This window comes from Polyodon spathula, chromosome 29 (assembly GCF_017654505.1).
Source record: "Polyodon spathula isolate WHYD16114869_AA chromosome 29, ASM1765450v1, whole genome shotgun sequence".
Lineage (NCBI taxonomy): Eukaryota > Metazoa > Chordata > Actinopteri > Acipenseriformes > Polyodontidae > Polyodon > Polyodon spathula.
This window is the reverse complement of record NC_054562.1, coordinates 779,618-799,098: the sequence shown is the minus strand read 5'-3', so window position 1 is coordinate 799,098 and position 19,481 is coordinate 779,618. Positions and strand designations below refer to the sequence as shown.

Below are 19,481 nucleotides of genomic sequence, written 5' to 3'. Positions count from 1 at the left end.
TCTCCGTTCTATTTATGAGAGAGAGAGAGAGAGAGAGAGAGAGAGAGAGAGAGAGAGAGAGAGAGAGAGAGAGAGAGAGAGAGAGAGAATACATTTTGGCTTCGCAATGTTCATATGGACAGACAGTCAAGGCTCTCCAATCACCGCAGTTGAAAGTCAGCCAACCCCCCCCCCCCCCCCCCCCCCCCGGCAGCCAATCCCATACAGGAGTGCGCCGGTTCCAAAGACGCGGTATTTGCGCGCATTGTTAATAATGGCGGCGCTGTAGCAAAGACCTGACCGGAGACGGTGAGTCACGTATTGTTTATATCAAACTGAATAAACGTGTCTTTAATAAAATAAAATAAAAATAAATAAAAACAAAGACCGCATCGTGGTGGATGTCGTGCGTAACGCGTGCCGGCATTGCGCATCGGGAGTCTTGTATTGAAATGCAGCTTGTGCGCGGAGAGAGAGACACAGTCGCAGTGGAAGAATCGTTTATGTGTTTAATTCAAATGCAAACAAACTCGCCTGCCGGTCTGAGCTTTCGCACTGGCTGTGATTCGCATAATGCAGCGCAATTTAAAACGTGTGCAGTTACGCATTTAAATGGGGCGTTAAAATCCGAAATAACTCGGAAATGTTGCACCGCAACAAGCCAGCCCATAATATATACAGCATCTGATTTACTTCTTCTTCTTCTTAATAATAATAGTAATAATAATAATAATAATAATAATAATAATAATAATATTTATAATGCAATATTTTGTATCTATTATTATTATTATTATTATTATTATTATTATTATTATTATTATATTATTGTTATTGTTATTATTATATTATTATTATTATTATTATTATTATTATTATTATTTGTACGCTGGAACAAATAATTAAATCGCCACCTCACGTCATTTTTTAAAAATTTTTTTGGACCAGCGACTTGTGTTATTATTTCAAAGAATATGACAATATTTAATAAAACACGAGTCTCTGCTTGAGGTTGCACGTGTGCAACATAGAGTACAACCAAACAAAAATAAAATAAAATAATGAAATAAACAAACGCATTCCGTAACCCTGTCGGTAGCGCGCAGAGAGCTGCAGAAATGCGTGCTTGTTGCGGTCGGGCAGGTCCTCGGTGAGCTGCAGAAATGCGTGCTTGTTGCGGTCGGGCAGGTCCTCGGTGAGCTGCAGAAATGCGTGCTTGTTGCGGTCGGGCAGGTCCTCGGTGAGCTGCAGAAATGCGTGCTTGTTGCGGTTGAGCAGGTCCTCGGTGAGCTGCATATGTGCAGTGAGCGAGGCTGTGATTGAGTGTAGCGCCCCCCCCCCCCCTGAAAAAAACGCGTGCAGCTCTGACCAAAAGTTTTGCATCATCCTCCCCCTGTAGAATGAACAAATTTTGCTTCATAGAGTCCAGTGAAAGCTGCTGAATAATGTTCCCTTGTTAACATATTGAATTGCACCCCCTCTATGTAGAATGAACTCACTCAGCTTCATAGAGTCCAGTGAAAGCTGCTGAATAATGTTCCCTTGTTAACATATTGAATTGCACCCCCTCTATATAGAATGAACTCCCTCAGCTTCATAGAGTCCAGTGAAAGCTGCTGAATAATGTTCCCTTGTTAACATATTGAATTGCACCCCCTCTATATAGAATGAACTCCCTCAGCTTCATAGAGTCCAGTGAAAGCTGCTGAATAATGTTCCCTTGTTAACATATTGAATTGTACCCCCTCTATATAGAATGAACTCCCTCAGCTTCATAGAGTCCAGTGAAAGCTACCATTGTTATGGTTAGACTTCATGTTGAAGTCTCTTTGATTACAATGTAATGTTAAATAAAATTAAAAAAACTAAATTTATGTTCTTATAGTTTTGTATTTTTTATTCTGTGTCGATCCTAAAATTGTAGGTGGGGTGAGGGTGTGTGTGTGAATGATGTCACTGACAGGCTGGTTTATATTCCTGGGATGTATGATGTCACTGACAGGCTGGTTTATATTGCTGGGGTGGATGATGTCACTGACAGGCTGGTTTATGTTGCTGGGATGGATGATGTCACTGACAGGCTGGTTTATATTGCTGGGGTGGATGATGTCACTGACAGGCTGGTTTATATTGCTGGGGTGGATGATGTCACTGACAGGCTGGTTTATATTGCTGGGGTGGATGATGTCACTGACAGGCTGGTTTATATTCCTGGGATGTATGATGTCACAGACAGGCTGGTTTATATTGCTGGGGTGGATGATGTCACTGACAGGCTGGTTTATATTGCTGGGGTGGATGATGTCACTGACAGGCTGGTTTATATTGCTGGGGTGGATGATGTCACTGACAGGCTGGTTTATATTGCTGGGGTGGATGATGTCACTGACAGGCTGGTTTATATTGCTGGGGTGGATGATGTCACTGACAGGCTGGTTTATATTGCTGGGGTGGATGATGTCACTGACAGGCTGGTTTATGTTGCTGGGGTGGATGATGTCACTGACAGGCTGGTTTGTATTGCTGGGGTGGATGATGTCACTGACAGGCTGGTTTATATTGCTGGGATGGGGGATGGATGGATGATGTCACTCACTTGTACTGTCAGTTAAACCAGCCCCTTCTAAATTATCTTCTTTCCCTCAGTCCCACACAGATGCAGAGCTGAGATCGGAGAGACCCGACCATGGAGTCTGTTCATCCCAACCCAGCGCTGTACCCACGGGGCACGGCGCCGATCCGATGGGTGGTATCGGAGAACCGGGAGGTTCGGATCAAAGAGGAGCCCGTGCCATGCTGGGACCCTCCCAGAGAGTCTGTCCCTGTTCCACAGTGTGGACCGGTCTATATGCAGCAGCAGCACAGCCGGGTCCAGTCTGAACAGAACCAAGCCCGCGTACAGCAAGGAGCAGCTGCCAGCGTCTCTTCAACCTGTAAGAAGGGTTCTGTGATGGGTCAGTGTGTGTGAGAGAAGCTCATTGTGAAAGCAATAAACACACGCACAGGGGGTTCCAGTATTGACCAATATCTGAACCCCCTTAACCTAGTGGAGAACGTGAGGGTTTAAAATGACAAGGCAAGTTTGCTGTATCTCATTCCTGTGTGTGGAATATATATACACACACACACACAGTGTACAGGTAATATGCTCAGGTGTGTCTTATTAAACTCCTAGTAAAGGCAGGAATGGATCTGCTATGCAATAGGAGTCTTATTTCTATATATATAAATATAATATAATTTTTATTATTCATTTAGCAGATGCTTTTATGCTGCAGAGTCTCTCTCTCACACACACTGGCTTATGTAAAACCAGAGGTTTGTACAAATTAGTAGTAAGGCTTATTATTCCCATCAATGCTTGATGCCAATAAACCATTCTTAATGTAACGGTGAGTTTGGCTTTTTTAAAATTTATTTGATTTTATTTGTTTTCCACAGACGCTGAAGAGACCGAAGACCACAGAGGGTCCCAAAGTCCCGTCATCAAAGAGGAGGCTTCGGAAATGGAGTGCACCCCCAGACTGGACCCCCCCGACCCCAGGATCCTCCGAGTGAGCCGGTTCGACCTGGAGAGGGGCTCCACCCGCTTCAAAGCCCTCCGTCAGACCCCGTCCCTCGGGGCCGCGGTGCGGGACACGGAGCCCGTCCACATCAAAGTGGAGGTTTACCAGCCGGGCGGAGAGGAAGAGGAGCGGCGGAGCGACCCCGTCCACCAGGAGGAAGAGGCCTGCGCTCTGGAACCTGGGCAGATCAAGGTGGAAGACGCGGAGATGGGTTCTGTTCCCGAGACCCGGCGGTCGGTCCGGATTGGAGAGGAGACGACCGGACAAGCTGCCGTCTCCAGCGTGGACAGCGGACAACCTGCTGCTCTCCTTGGTATTATCAGTGGACAGTCTGTCCACCATATTACTTTCAAAGGGCAAACGCTGGTCTGTAATGTCGATGACGGACTGGCTTCTAGCCATAGTGTGGGCGATGGACGCACCGATCTCCCCGGTTCGGACAACAGACCTACAGCTGTGCAAAATACAGGCAGTGGAGAAACGGATGTTCTTGGTATTGCTGGCGGCCAGCCTCTTCACAATATTGACAAAGGGCCAACGTTGGTCCATAATTTTGACAACGGACACACTTCTGTCCACAGTATGGACACTGCCACCCCCGGACAACGTTCTTCCCACAGCAATCAGACTGTCTCTCCACTGGAAATGTCCTGCATTCGGGAGGAGGAAACTGTCCCTACAGACAAAATTGTCCGCGGTGATGCGGTCGTCACTGGACTGGAGTCCGCACTCAATCAATACCGTGCCCCTGGACTAGATGCTGTCAGTCTTCAAAAAGATGCTTTTAACTGTGTCTCACAACTGGCGTCTGCTCCCGTCAACAATGAAGATCCGCAAGAGGAATCTGTCCACGTAGAAATGGAGGTCCCTCAAGCTGCGTTTGTCCAAAAGGATGTCCACGCCAATGGCGAACGTCAATTGGACTCAACCCAAACTGGCAAAGGTGCCCTGCTTGTGGAATCGGTGCATGCAGACCAAGAGAAGAACCCTGAACCAAAATACGTGCCCCTTAACAAGCTACACGACGCCCGCTGGGACAACAGTCTTCCACAAGTGGAATCTGTCCACCACACCGCGCCTGCCCCTGAACCAGCTCCTGACCGCAGCGGTGACGTCTCTGCAATGGACACTGATCCTGCAGAGGAGAAGGAGGAGGAGGGGGGTGAAAAAGAAGGAGCCCAGATTTCCGATGACACCCCTGAACTTCGGACAGCCCGCTCAGATACGAGGACCCCCGACCCAGACGAGACTGAAATGGAACCTGACCTAGAAAACGATGATCCTGGACCGGACTCGGTCGTCGTTGACAAGAAGGTCCACGAAACCGGATCCCTCCACCCTAACGAGAAGACTTCCGGAGACATGGAGGTCCCAGATCCGAAGACTTTCGACACCAACGCCGCTGAAAAGCAGGACCCTAAAGTCCTAGAAAAGAGAGAAAAGGCAGCCGGCCAAGATGATGATGATGATGAACCGCAGTCTCTCCTTCATAACTGTGAGGATCCCGAAGTGAAATCCGCGCACTCTGGTTTTCCGGAGGCTGAAACGGAAGAGGCTGCCGCCGAGCTGGACCGCGCTGCGGTGAAATGTGAGTACGTTGCTTTCCACTTGCTTGCTGTTAAAATATCCAGCTTCCGTTTCAATGTAATTTTTTTCTTGATTTTTTGTGTTTTTAGATTCTTTTGGTATCTCGTTTTCTGTTGCAGTTTTGACATCCTGGTGACTTTTTTAAAAGATGTGGAGTTTAAAGCCTGTCACCTTATAGCTGGGATGGAAATAAGACTCCTACTGCCTAGCAGTTTAATATCACTGGACTGGACTGGAATTACATTGTAACTGCAGTTTAATATCACTGGACTGGACTGGAATTACATTGTAACTGCAGTTTAATATCACTAGACTGGACTGGAATTACATTGTAACTGCAGTTTAATATCACTGGACTGGACTGGAATTACATTGTAACTGCAGTTTAATATCACTGGACTGGACTGGAATTACATTGTAACTGCAGTTTAATATCACTAGACTGGGACTGGAATTACATTGTAACTGCAGTTTAATATCACTGGACTGGGTAACTGGAATTACATTGTAACTGCAGTTTAATATCACTAGACTGGACTGGAATTACATTGTAACTGCAGTTTAATATCACTAGACTGGACTGGAATTACATTGTAACTGCAGTTTAATATCACTAGACTGGACTGGAATTACATTGTAACTGCAGTTTAATATCACTAGACTGGACTGGAATTACATTGTAACTGCAGTTTAATATCACTAGACTGGACTGGAATTACATTGTAACTGCAGTTTAATATCACTAGACTGGACTGGAATTACATTGTAACTGCAGTTTAATATCACTAGACTGGACTGGAATTACATTGTAACTGCAGTTTAATATCACTAGACTGGACTGGAATTACATTGTAACTGCAGTTTAATATCACTGGACTGGACTGGAATTACATTGTAACTGCAGTTTAATATCACTGGACTGGACTGGAATTACATTGTAACTGCAGTTTAATATCACTAGACTGGACTGGAATTACATTGTAACTGCAGTTTAATATCACTAGACTGGACTGGAATTACATTGTAACTGCAGTTTAATATCACTAGACTGGACTGGAATTACATTGTAACTGCAGTTTAATATCACTAGACTGGACTGGAATTACATTGTAACTGCAGTTTAATATCACTGGACTGGGCTGGAATTACATTGTAACTGCAGTTTAATATCACTAGACTGGACTGGAATTACATTGTAACTGCAGTTTAATATCACTAGACTGGACTGGAATTACATTGTAACTGCAGTTTAATATCACTAGACTGGACTGGAATTACATTGTAACTGCAGTTTAATATCACTAGACTGGGCTGGAATTACATTGTAACTGCAGTTTAATATCACTGGACTGGACTGGAATTACATTGTAACTGCAGTTTAATATCACTAGACTGGACTGGAATTACATTGTAACTGCAGTTTAATATCACTAGACTGGACTGGAATTACATTGCAGGGCTGGTAATCAGACTCCTATTGCACAGCAGTGTCACCCAGTCCAGGTTTTACTACCAGCTTGATCAGCCCCTAGTGTGTCTAGCTAACAAGCTCAGGTGTGTCTTATCTTAGATCAAAGTGCTCTTATTTCCATCCCTGCCCTGTCGCGAAGACGACGCTGCCAGCCAAAACGTTTGTCTGCTTGACTTGGTTTCTCGTAGTTTTGCCTGCAAACCCTGGCTGAGTGTTAAGGAGCTACTGACGATCAACCTTCAGCTTCTAACAGCAGTCTCTATGAGTGCCCCCCCTCTATCACAATTAATAAATCCTCGATTCTAGCAGGAGATATTTACTCTAACCTTTTTTTCTTCCTCTCCCTCGAATCCTAGGCACGGTCGCAGAATCCCATGCCTGCCCCCACTGCCCGACGGCTTTCCCCGCGAGTCAGGATCTGGACAAGCACGTGAAAGACCTGCACAGCGAAGAGGATGCCGAGAAACGCAGGACTAGGCCCGTGAGCTCGAGAAGGACTCCCGCACGATCTAGACAGGCGTCCCAGGCGCAAAATCCAGGACCGGCCGGCACGGACAAGACCCGCGGCAAACATAGCTGCCCGGACTGCGGGGAACGTTTCCCCACCCCGAAAACCTTAAAAAAACACAGGGCCACCCACCAGGAAGCTCTGCTCCATCCGTGCGCGGAGTGCTCCAAGACTTTCAGAGACCCGGAGCTCCTGAAAAGGCACCGGCTGGTCCACAGAGAGACGGAGGCTGCCTTTAAAGACGTCGGACTGTCGATTTTAGAGGCAAGCCGCTGGCGGAGGAAACATCAGTGCCCCGAGTGCGGGAAGCGCTTTCTCCACACCGCCACCCTCAAGAAGCACCGGCAGCAGCAGCACGGGGGCAAGCCGCGCCCCCACCCCTGCGGCGAGTGCGGTCGCTGTTTCACAGACCAGTCGCACCTGAAGCTGCACCAGAAAACCCACAGCGATGAGACTCCCGTCGCGTTCTGCTGCTCTGATTGCGGCAAGGTTTTCAAAACCAAGAAACACCTGAAAAGGCACCAGCTGGTTCACTCGGGAGACGCGCCTCCTCTCCCGTGCTCGGAATGCGGGAAGAGGTTCCGGGATCCAGAGCGTCTGCGGAGGCACCAGCGCGTGCACACGGGGGAGATGCCCTATCCGTGCGACGGGTGCGGGAAGAGGTTCCGGTTTTCCGGAGATCTCCGGAAGCACCAGAGGATACACACGGGGGCGCTGCCGTTCCAGTGCGCGGACTGCGGGAAGAGATTCCGGGAATCCAGCACCTTGAAAAAACACGAGCTGATCCACAGTGGGGAGACTCCTTTCCAGTGCCCAGATTGTGGGAAGATGTTCAATCAGGTGTGTAATAAGCCTGTTAATTAATATTACACTATGTAACACAATTTTTGTTCCTGGGTAGTAAGTGTTATTTCCTAATTGCTTATGCCTCAAAAGTATAGAAAATGGCTATTATTCCCCACAAGCTTTGCTTTTGTGACCAGGACAGCGATATTTCAAAATATCACTATTTCCAATGGGAGAACGGGCAAATGTGTGTCTTTTCGTTCACATAAAGTCAGAATAAAACAACATATGAATTCAAATTAACATGTATTTATACTAAAGTAATACAAAAATGACTACAAAAGATTTAGAAGTGAGTAGTTTTTCGAGATTTACGATTAAACTGTAAATACTGTCCTGGTCACAAAAGCAAAGTTTGTGGGGAATAATAGCCATTTTCTATACTTTTGAGGCATAAGCAATTAGGAAATAACACTTACTACCCAGGAAAACAAAAAAAAAAAAAAAAAAAAAAAGCAATGTGTCACAATATTATAATAAGCTAGATTTTTTCTCCTAGAGAGAGAGAGGAGAGATAGAGTATCTATATTATCATAGGACCAAAATATAATATAGATAATATGAGGTTATATATAGTCTTATAGTGTATCATGAGAGAAGATCTCTATCTATACTATCAATACATAGATATCTCTATCTATCTATATATATAAATAAGATGCTTCATGGTTTTAAAGATTGATATTTATTAAAGCAGGACAAAAAATGCCTGTTGTCAAATATGTTTTTTTCTAGAGTTATCAGAATTGTATTCAAACATATTTCTGTAACGTGAATATCTGACCAAGGGAGCCCAAGTTATTTTATTATGTAATTAACATCTGTTGAAAAATTAAAAAAAATTTAGGGTCTTATTTGAAAAACTCGTCAGATCCAGGATTGTATTAACCCACGATATGCCTTTGTTTTGGTTTTAATCTACAGGTGGGTAATCTGAAACGACACCAGCAAATCCACGCAGGCTCAGCTCCTTACCAGTGCCCGGAATGCCAGCGCCGCTTCAACCACGCGGAGAACTTGAAGAGGCACCGTCTGGTCCACGTGGGCGAGACCCTCCACCCCTGCCCGGAATGCAGCGCCTCCTTCCGCAGCGCGGCGCACCTCAGCAAACACCAAGGGGAGCAGCACTCGGGAGCGCAGGGGAAGCGGCTCCTCAGAGTCTGCGAGGAGTGCGGTAAAAGCTTCAAGCACGCCGGGGATTACCACAAACACTGCCGGATCCACACGGGGGAGAAGCCTTACCCCTGTACGGAGTGCCAAAAGAGCTTCAACCACCTGGGGAACCTGAAGAAACATCTGCTGGTGCATTCGGGGGAAACGCCCTTCGAGTGCCCGGACTGCGGGAAGAAGTTTAGCCAGAAGGGGAACATGAAGAAACACAGGCGGACCCACAACGACGACCAGAAGAAGAGGAGGAGGAAGAAGATGGTTAAGAAGAAATAATCACTCACCTGAGTCATCAGAAAGGGATCATGCAGCTGTGCAACGAGAGTCTTATTTCTATCAAGTGCAGGTGTAATGATAATAATAATAATAATCTTTATTTTAGTATAGAGCCTTTCATAGTGGACCACCATCACAAAGCGCTTTACAAGATATGAGACTAGGGTGTGTGAACTATGCATCAGCTGCAGAGTCACTTACAACAACCTCTCACCCAAAGGATGGAGCACAAGAAGGTTCAGTGACTTGCTGAGGGTCTCACAGAGTGAGTCAGGGGCTGAGCTGGGATTTGAACTAGGCACCTTCTGGTTGCAAGCCTGTTTCTTTAACCACTGGACCACACAGCCTCCTGTGTCAGGTTACAATCTCTAGCGAGAGACGTGTACTGTATAAACCATTTTCCTTGGTAATTTTTGAATGTCAGAACGCAAGCTTTTCAGACTCTTTGACTGACTTCCGAAAACCGTCACAATGATCGTATTCCCAACCCCTAATCCCGGGCCATTTTGATTCATCAATATTCAGACCTGAGCCCGCCCCCCCGGGAGCTGTACCAAACAACTGTTGGTTATAAAGCAGTGTAGCAAACTTTATCAAGTCTTTCGTTTTGGTGTAGCTGCAATGCTGGTGACTTTGAGAGAAGCAATCGGGGAAAAAAAAACAGAGACAACGCTACTGAACTTGGCACGTGGTGGAATTTGCCGAAATCCAGACGCAGAGGTGACTGGAGACACAACAAAGGCGAGCTTGAAACGAAAACATGCTTTTTGACTGACTTTCACGCATGCTGCAGCTTGTTCCACACGCCAGGGCAATGCAGTGGTACACTTGCAGAAGGTATGTTTACACGGTCCTGATTAACAAAACCATGGTGTTTGTACAGCTGGAAACGGGAGGCAATTGTACCGCACCGTGTGCAATGCTAAAGTGTTTTGTTTACCAGTTATGGGATGGTTCATTGTTTTGTCTTTGCTTTTTAATTGATGAAGCACTGCTGTGTTTAATAAATTTTAATTTGAGTTAACCCTTTGCGGTCCATCTGTTCAGACCGCGTCAGGTTCAATTTATTTTCACACGCGCGGTTTAAATATTTTCAGAGTAAAACAGGTTTAAAAGGCACTGAATCGCAAAAAGGACACTCAGCACTGCGTCTCCAGCCAAGCCCCACCCCTTGTTCGCTGTTCACGTACCTCTTTGTAGACGTGCACACTGATAAATCCTCTCCTGATCACTTGTTTTATCACCAAACTCCATCTCAAAAAGCTCTGCAGATGTCTGTGATATTCTTTGAACGCTGGATGCAGGTGCAGCTGTCTCCTTTGTTATGTACGTTTTATCTCTGGGGTGCAGGGGGCTACCTTTTTTCGGCTCCTATCAGTCTCACTCGGCCATTGAAAGGTTTTCTCTGCTTTTTCCAGAGACAAAACGACCAGAGACTCACCACTGACGTCTTTTTTTGATGATGTCGGCCAGGGTCCCACATCGGACTGGAAAGGGAAAATTGTAAAACAGGATTGCAAAGGGTTAATGCAACGAATTTGTAAAAGCTAATGCAGCTGTAGATACTGTGTAAGTCTGGGTTTGGAAAGGAGTGTCCAGCGCAGCAAAAGATACATTCTTGAACTTGTCTGGGTACTTGATGAGCTAAACTCTTAGGTTAACACAGATGAGATGCGGGATGTATAACTTTGATTTTTATGCTCTGCTTAATTAAGTTTTGAAAAACTTGAGTAGTTTTCTAGCAGTTTAACACAATGCAAAAACAACACAAATTAACAGAATAAAAATGTTGCAATCATAAAGGTGATTTCGAATCTTTCTTTATTGATAGGAAACAAAAATCAGTAGTAACACAAAAAGGTATTTTCCTAAAAGCGCTTCTGCTGTTCGGTTTCTGAGAGAAGTATGCAGTGCACTTCTTTAAAACGAGAGGAAATTCAACCATTCAATTCTGTAATAGGAATAAAAAAATCTGCCATGCATTTATTTTGTAATCGGATTTAAAGATTCTGCAATGATTACGTATTTATTTAAAACACAGAAGACACCAGTTATACATTTAGACAGAGGCACAATGATGTGGTTTTCATGATGAGATTTCGGACAACTCAGGTGAGTGATTATTTCTTCTTAACCACCTTCCTCCTCCTCTTCTTCTGGTCGTCGTTGTGGGTCCGCCTGTGTTTCTTCATGTTCCCCTTCTGGCTAAACTTCTTCCCGCAGTCCGGGCACTCGAAGGGCGTTTCCCCCGAATGCACCAGCAGGTGTTTCTTCAGGTTCCCCAGGTGGTTGAAGCTCTTTTGGCACTCCGTACAGGGGTAAGGCTTCTCCCCCGTGTGGATCCGGCAGTGTTTGTGGTAATCCCCGGCGTGCTTGAAGCTTTTACCGCACTCCTCGCAGACTCTGAGGAGCCGCTTCCCCTGCGCTCCCGAGTGCTGCTCCCCTCGGTGTTTGCTGAGGCGCTGCTGCTCCCCCTGGTGTTTGCGAAGGCGCCGCTTCCCCTGCGCTCCCGAGTGCTGCTCCCCCCGGTGTTTGCGGAGGCGCGCCGCGCTGCGGAAGGAGGCGCTGCATTCCGGGCAGGGGTGGAGGGTCTCGGCCACGTGGATCAGCCTGTGCCTCTTCAAGTTCTCCGCGCGGTTGAAGCAGCGCTGGCATTCCGGGCACTGGTAAGGAGATGAGCCTGCGTGGATTTGCTGGTGCTTCTTCAGATTCCCGATCTGTAGAGGAAAACCAAAATAAATTTATCATGGGTTAATAAGGTCCTACATTTGAATAATAATAATAATAATAATAATAATAATAATAATAATAATAATAATAATCCTACATTTTTGACCAGTTTTTTGAGCCAGATATTAATTCTAAATTTTTACAAATAACTTGGGCTCCTTGGTCAGATATTCACGTTACAGAAATATGTTTGAATACAATTCTGACAACTCTAGAAAAAAACGTATTTCACAACAGGCATTTTTTCCCTGCTTTAATAAATATCAATCTTTAAAACCGTGAAGCATCTTATTTTTTATATATAGATAGATAGAGATATCTATCTATCGATCTCTCTCTCTCTCTCTCTATATATATATATATATCTATATATATAGATCTCTCTCTCTCTAAACAAAAGCTATAATAATAATAATAATAATAATAATAATAATAATAATTAAAAGGCTTATTGCACACCTGATTGAACATCTTCCCACAATCTGGGCACAGGAAAGGAGTCTCCCCACTGTGGATCAGCTCGTGTTTTTTCAAGGTGCTGGATTCCCGGAATCTCTTCCCGCAGTCCGCGCACTGGAACGGCAGCGCCCCCGTGTGTATCCTCTGGTGCTTCCGGAGAGCTCCAGAAAAGCGGAACCTCTTCCCGCAGCCGTCGCACGGATAGGGCATCTCCCCTGTGTGCACGCGCTGGTGTCTCCGCAAATGCCCCGAGTCCCAGAACCTCTTCCCGCACTCCGAGCACGGGAAACGAGGTGTGTCTCCCGAGTGAACCAGCTGGTGCCTTTTCAGGTGTTTCTTGGTTTTGAAAACCTTGCCGCAATCAGAGCAGCAGAACGCGACGGGAGTCTCATCGCTGTGGGTTTTCTGGTGCAGCTTCAGGTGCGACTGGTCTGTGAAACAGCGACCGCACTCGCCGCAGGGGTGGGGGCGCGGCTTGCCCCCGTGCTGCTGCTGCCGGTGCTTCTTGAGGGTGGCGGTGTGGAGAAAGTGCTTCCCGCACTCGGGGCACTGATGTTTCCTCCGCCAGCGGCTTGCCTCTAAAATCGACAGTCCGACGTCTTTAAAGGCAGCCTCCGTCTCTCTGTGGACCAGCCGGTGCCTTTTCAGGAGCTCCGGGTCTCTGAAAGTCTTGGAGCACTCCGCGCACGGATGGAGCAGAGCTTCCTGGTGGGTGGCCCTGTGTTTTTTTAAGGTTTTTGGGGTGGGGAAACGTTCCCCGCAGTCCGGGCAGCTATGTTTGCCGCGGGTCTTGTCCGTGCCGGCCGGTCCTGGATTTTGCACCTGGGACGCCTGTCTGGATCGTGCGGGAGTCCTTCTCGAGCTCACAGGCCTAGTCCTGCGTTTCTCGGCATCCTCTTCGCTGTGCAGGTCTTTCACGTGCTTGTCCAGATCCTGACTCACGGGAAAAGCCGTCGGGCAGTGGGGGCAGGCATGGGATTCTACGACCGTGCCTAGGATTCGAGGGAGAGGAATAAAAAAAGGTTAGAGTAAATATTTCCTGCTAGAATCGAGGATTTATTAATTGTGATACAGGGGGGCACTCATAGAGACTGCTGTTAGAAGCTGAAGGTTGATCATCAGTAGCTCCTTAACACTCAGCCAGGGTTTGCAGGCAAAACTACGAGAAACCAAGTCAAGCAGACAAACGTTTTGGCTGGCAGCGTCGTCTTTGCGACAGGGCAGGGATGGAAATAAGAGCACTTTGATCTAAGATAAGACACACCTGAGCTTGTTAGCTAGACACACTGGGGGCTGATCAAGCTGGTAGAAAAACCTGGACTGGGTGACACTGCTGTGCAATAGGAGTCTGATTACCAGCCCTGCAATGTAATTCCAGTCCAGTCTAGTGATATTAAACTGCAGTTACAATGTAACTCCAGTCCAGTCTAGTGATATTAAACTGCAGTTACAATGTAATTCCAGCCCAGTCTAGTGATATTAAACTGCAGTTACAATGTAACTCCAGTCCAGTCCAGTGATATTAAACTGCAGTTACAATGTAATTCCAGTCCAGTCCAGTGATATTAAACTGCTATGCAGTAGGAGTCTTATTTCCATCCCAGCTATAAGGTGACAGGCTTTAAACTCCACATCTTTTAAAAAAGTCACCAGGATGTCAAAACTGCAACAGAAAACGAGATACCAAAAGAATCTAAAAACACAAAAAATCAAGAAAAAAATTACATTGAAACGGAAGCTGGATATTTTAACAGCAAGCAAGTGGAAAGCAACGTACTCACATTTCACCTCAGCGGCAGCCTCTTCCGTTTCAGCCTCCGGAAAACCAGAGTGCGCGGATTTCACTTCGGGATCCTCACAGTTATGAAGGAGAGACTGCGGTTCATCATCATCATCATCTTGGCCGGCTGCCTTTTCTCTCTTTTCTAGGACTTTAGGGTCCTGCTTTTCAGCGGCGTTGGTGTCGAAAGTCTTCGGATCTGGGACCTCCATGTCTCCGGAAGTCTTCTCGTTAGGGTGGAGGGATCCGGTTTCGTGGACCTTCTTGTCAACGACGACCGAGTCCGGTCCAGGATCATCGTTTTCTAGGTCAGGTTCCATTTCAGTCTCGTCTGGGTCGGGGGTCCTCGTATCCGAGCGGGCTGTCCGAAGTTCAGGGGTGTCATCGGAAATCTGGGCTCCTTCTTTTTCACCCCCCTCCTCCTCCTTCTCCTCTGCAGGATCAGTGTCCATTGCAGAGACGTCACCGCTGCGGTCAGGAGCTGGTTCAGGGGCAGGCGCGGTGTGGTGGACAGATTCCACTTGTGGAAGACTGTTGTCCCAGCGGGCGTCGTGTAGCTTGTTAAGGGGCACGTATTTTGGTTCAGGGTTCTTCTCTTGGTCTGCATGCACCGATTCCACAAGCAGGGCACCTTTGCCAGTTTGGGTTGAGTCCAATTGACGTTCGCCATTGGCGTGGACATCCTTTTGGACAAACGCAGCTTGAGGGACCTCCATTTCTACGTGGACAGATTCCTCTTGCGGATCTTCATTGTTGACGGGAGCAGACGCCAGTTGTGAGACACAGTTAAAGGCGTCTTTTTGAAGACTGACAGCATCTAGTCCAGGGGCACGGTATTGATTGAGTGCGGACTCCAGTCCAGTGACGACAGCATCACCGCGGACAATTTTGTCTGTAGGGACAGTTTCCTCCTCCCGAATGCAGGACATTTCCAGTGGAGAGACAGTCTGATTGCTGTGGGAAGAACGTTGTCTGGGGGTGGCAGTGTCCATACTGTGGACAGAAGTGTGTCCGTTGTCAAAATTATGGACCAACGTTGGCCCTTTGTCAATATTGTGAAGAGGCTGGCCGCCAGCAATACCAAGAACATCCGTTTCTCCACTGCCTGTATTTTGCACAGCTGTAGGTCTGTTGTCCGAACCAGGGAGATCGGTGCGTCCATCGCCCACACTATGGCTAGAAGCCAGTCCGTCATCTGCATTACAGACCAGCGTTTGCCCTTTGAAAGTAATATGGTGGACAGACTGTCCACTGATAATACCAAGGAGAGCAGCAGGTTGTCCGCTGTCCACGCTGGAGACGGCAGCTTGTCCGGTCGTCTCCTCTCCAATCCGGACCGACCGCCGGGTCTCGGGAACAGAACCCATCTCCGCGTCTTCCACCTTGATCTGCCCAGGTTCCAGAGCGCAGGCCTCTTCCTCCTGGTGGACGGGGTCGCTCCGCCGCTCCTCTTCCTCTCCGCCCGGCTGGTAAACCTCCACTTTGATGTGGACGGGCTCCGTGTCCCGCACCGCGGCCCCGAGGGACGGGGTCTGACGGAGGGCTTTGAAGCGGGTGGAGCCCCTCTCCAGGTCGAACCGGCTCACTCGGAGGATCCTGGGGTCGGGGGGGTCCAGTCTGGGGGTGCACTCCATTTCCGAAGCCTCCTCTTTGATGACGGGACTTTGGGACCCCCTGTGGTCTTCGGTCTCTTCAGCGTCTGTGGAAAACAAATAAAATCAAATAAATTTTAAAAAAGCCAAACTCACCGTTACATTAAGAATGGTTTATTGGCATCAAGCATTGATGGGAATAATAAGCCTTACAACTAATTTGTACAAACCTCTGGTTTTACATAAGCCAGTGTGTGTGAGAGAGAGACTCTGCAGCATAAAAGCATCTGCTAAATGAATAATAAAAATTATATTATATTTATATATATAGAAATAAGACTCCTATTGCATAGCAGATCCATTCCTGCCTTTACTAGGAGTTTAATAAGACACACCTGAGCATATTACCTGTACACTGTGTGTGTGTGTGTATATATATTCCACACACAGGAATGAGATACAGCAAACTTGCCTTGTCATTTGAAACCCTCACGTTCTCCACTAGGTTAAGGGGGTTCAGATATTGGTCAATACTGGAACCCCCTGTGCGTGTGTTTATTGCTTTCACAATGAGCTTCTCTCACACACACTGACCCATCACAGAACCCTTCTTACAGGTTGAAGGGACGCTGGCAGCCGCTCCTTGCTGTACGCGGGCTTGGTTCTGTTCAGACTGGACCCGGCTGTGCTGCTGCTGCATATAGACCGGTCCACACTGTGGAACAGGGACAGGCTCTCTGGGAGGGTCCCAGCATGGCACGGGCTCCTCTTTGATCCGAACCTCCCGGTTCTCCGATACCACCCATCGGATCGGCGCCACGCCCTGTGGGTACAGCGCTGGGTTGGGATGAACAGACTCCATGGTCGGGTCTCTCCGATCTCAGCTCTGCATCTGTGTGGGACTGAGGGAAAGAAGATAATTTAGAAGGGGCTGGTTTAACTGACAGTGCAAGTGAGTGACATCATCCATCCATCCCCCATCCCAGCAATATAAACCAGCCTGTCAGTGACATCATCCACCCCAGCAATACAAACCAGCCTGTCAGTGACATCATCCACCCCAGCAACATAAACCAGCCTGTCAGTGACATCATCCACCCCAGCAATATAAACCAGCCTGTCAGTGACATCATCCACCCCAGCAATATAAACCAGCCTGTCAGTGACATCATCCATCCCAGCAATATAAACCAGCCTGTCAGTGACATCATACATCCCAGGAATATAAACCAGCCTGTCAGTGACATCATCCACCCCAGCAATATAAACCAGCCTGTCAGTGACATCATACATCCCAGGAATATAAACCAGCCTGTCAGTGATGGAGTCAGCTATGGCAAAGACGTTTCTAATTTACAGCTGTGGTCAAAAGATTTGCTTATATAGAGTGTGTGGAATTCAATATGTTATGAGAGACAGCTAGAGAGAGAGACGTTGACTATGATGCTGAGTGAGTTCATTCTATATAGAGGGGGTGCAATTCAATATGTTAACAAGGGAACATTATTCAGCAGCTTTCACTGGACGCTATGAAGCTGAGGGAGTTCATTCTATATAGAGGGGGTGTAATTCAATATGTTAACAAGGGAACATTATTCAGCAGCTTTCACTGGACTCGTTCTATAGGGAAGGGGAGCGTTGATATCTGCTGTAGCCAATGAAAAAGCTGCTTTTTCACGTTTAGACACCCCCTGCAGAAAAAACAAAACAAAACAAAAAAAACAACAAACATTAAAATCTCACACATCACAAGCCAAACTGCTGAGTCGCCGGAGCACAATCAGCGCGCGTTTCTGTATCTCTCTACACTGTACCCCGTGTGTTTTTGTGTTTTAATTTATTTTGGTTGCGTACGGGTAACCCCAAAGACAAAAAAAGACAAACGCTTCATTAAAAATCTATTCATTTATATTACTAACAAACACATGGACACGCACACCGGCGACAGGCAGGCAGGTGCAGATTCATTTGTTTCGGCGGCAATGCATAAATGAATTAATTAAAAAACGTGCAGATACAAAACGTAAAGGTTGTCTTCTACCACTTCGAGTCGTATAAGGCGAGTTTGTTCCCATCTACAAACAACTGAAAACATGGCGACTGTGTCTATCCTAGCACACGGCGTTAGGCATTACATTCTCTACAATGCTGTCTTTCTAAAAGAAAAAACAGCAGCGCAAAAAAATATGTAGTATAATAATAATAATAATAATAATAATAATAATAATAATAATAGATACAAAATATTGCATTATAAAATATATTATTATTATTATTATTATTAAGAAGAAGAAGAAGTAAATCAGATGCTGTATATATTATGGGCTGGCTTGTTGCGGTGCAACATTTCCGAGTTATTTCGGATTTTAACGCCCCATTTAAATGCGTAACTGCACACGTTTTAAATTGCGCTGCATTATGCGAATCACAGCCAGTGCGAAAGCTCAGACCGGCAGGCGAGTTTGTTTGCATTTGAATTAAACACATAAACGATTCTTCCACTGCGACTGTGTCTCTCTCTCCGCGCACAAGCTGCATTTCAATACAAGACTCCCGATGCGCAATGCCGGCACGCGTTACGCACGACATCCACCACGATGCGGTCTTTGTTTTTATTTATTTTTATTTTATTTTATTAAAGACACGTTTATTCAGTTTGATATAAACAATACGTGACTCACCGTCTCCGGTCAGGTCTTTGCTACAGCGCCGCCATTATTAACAATGCGCGCAAATACCGCGTCTTTGGAACCGGCGCACTCCTGTATGGGATTGGCTGCCGTCTCGGGGGGGGGGGGGGGTTGAACACGACTGAAAGTTGACGCCACTAATCTCTCGGAACTGACAGACAGGTAGACGGGCCGAAATACAGTTATAAAAATTCTCTCTGCTGTCTATCTATCTATCTATAAAAATAAAACTTGGAAAATAAGGCTAAATAAGGTCCAACTTCCGATCTAAGAAAACAAAAAATCTTTCTACTAAATCTATACATCTATCTATCTGTTGTGTTACATCAAAAAAAATAAATAAGTAAAGAGATAGAGATAGAGAGAGAAGAGAGCGAGAGAGAGTATTTTACGACTAAAGTTTTCTTGTCTTAAATGGTTAGTTGGACACTCTTCAAAACTGCACACAAACCTATTTTCAAACGCTAATGTATTTAATAATAACATAATATAAGAATAATATAGAATAATAATATATAATAAGAAATTTTGTCGATGCAACCTCAGCGTTTACGGCAACGCTCATTTAGAAAATGACCCCCTATATTATATATATATATTATAATCATATATATATATATATATATATATATATATATATATATATATATATATATATATATATATATATATATATATATATATATATATATATATATATATATATATATATTATTACAAAATAAAGGTGGGGAGTACGCGAATGTATTTTACACAATGAGGCAGTTAAAAAATTAAATACAATAAAAACACGTGCGAGAAAAAACAAAAAACCAAAAAAAAAAAAAAAA

General features: G+C 45.8%; 2 protein-coding genes across 3 annotated transcripts; one reads left to right on the top strand and one right to left on the bottom strand.

Moving 5' to 3' along the window:
- The first annotated feature begins 211 nt into the window (after positions 1-211).
- Positions 212-9,522, top strand: LOC121302497 (zinc finger protein 16-like). The gene is made up of 5 exons (XM_041232508.1): positions 212-288; positions 2,626-2,912; positions 3,421-5,133; positions 6,960-7,951; positions 8,882-9,522. Exons 2-5 carry the CDS (start codon positions 2,666-2,668, stop codon positions 9,398-9,400), a joined length of 3,471 nt encoding a protein of 1,156 aa, XP_041088442.1. The 5' UTR covers positions 212-288; positions 2,626-2,665; the 3' UTR covers positions 9,401-9,522.
- A 1,668-nt stretch (positions 9,523-11,190) lies between these two features.
- LOC121302423 (zinc finger protein 16-like) lies at positions 11,191-18,735 on the bottom strand. Of its 2 annotated transcripts, none has more exons than XM_041232385.1 (5): positions 18,643-18,735; positions 16,556-16,863; positions 14,371-16,068; positions 12,590-13,581; positions 11,191-12,117 (listed from the first exon to the last, which is right to left on the bottom strand). In XM_041232385.1, the coding sequence occupies exons 2-5, from the start codon at positions 16,821-16,823 to the stop codon at positions 11,521-11,523; spliced, it is 3,555 nt and encodes a 1,184-aa protein (XP_041088319.1). In that variant the 5' UTR covers positions 16,824-16,863; positions 18,643-18,735; the 3' UTR covers positions 11,191-11,520. The 2 variants fall into 2 exon arrangements, with proteins under 2 accessions (XP_041088319.1, XP_041088320.1); XM_041232386.1 differs by having other exon boundaries at positions 11,192-12,117; positions 16,577-16,863.
- Positions 18,736-19,481: the final 746 nt, after the last annotated feature.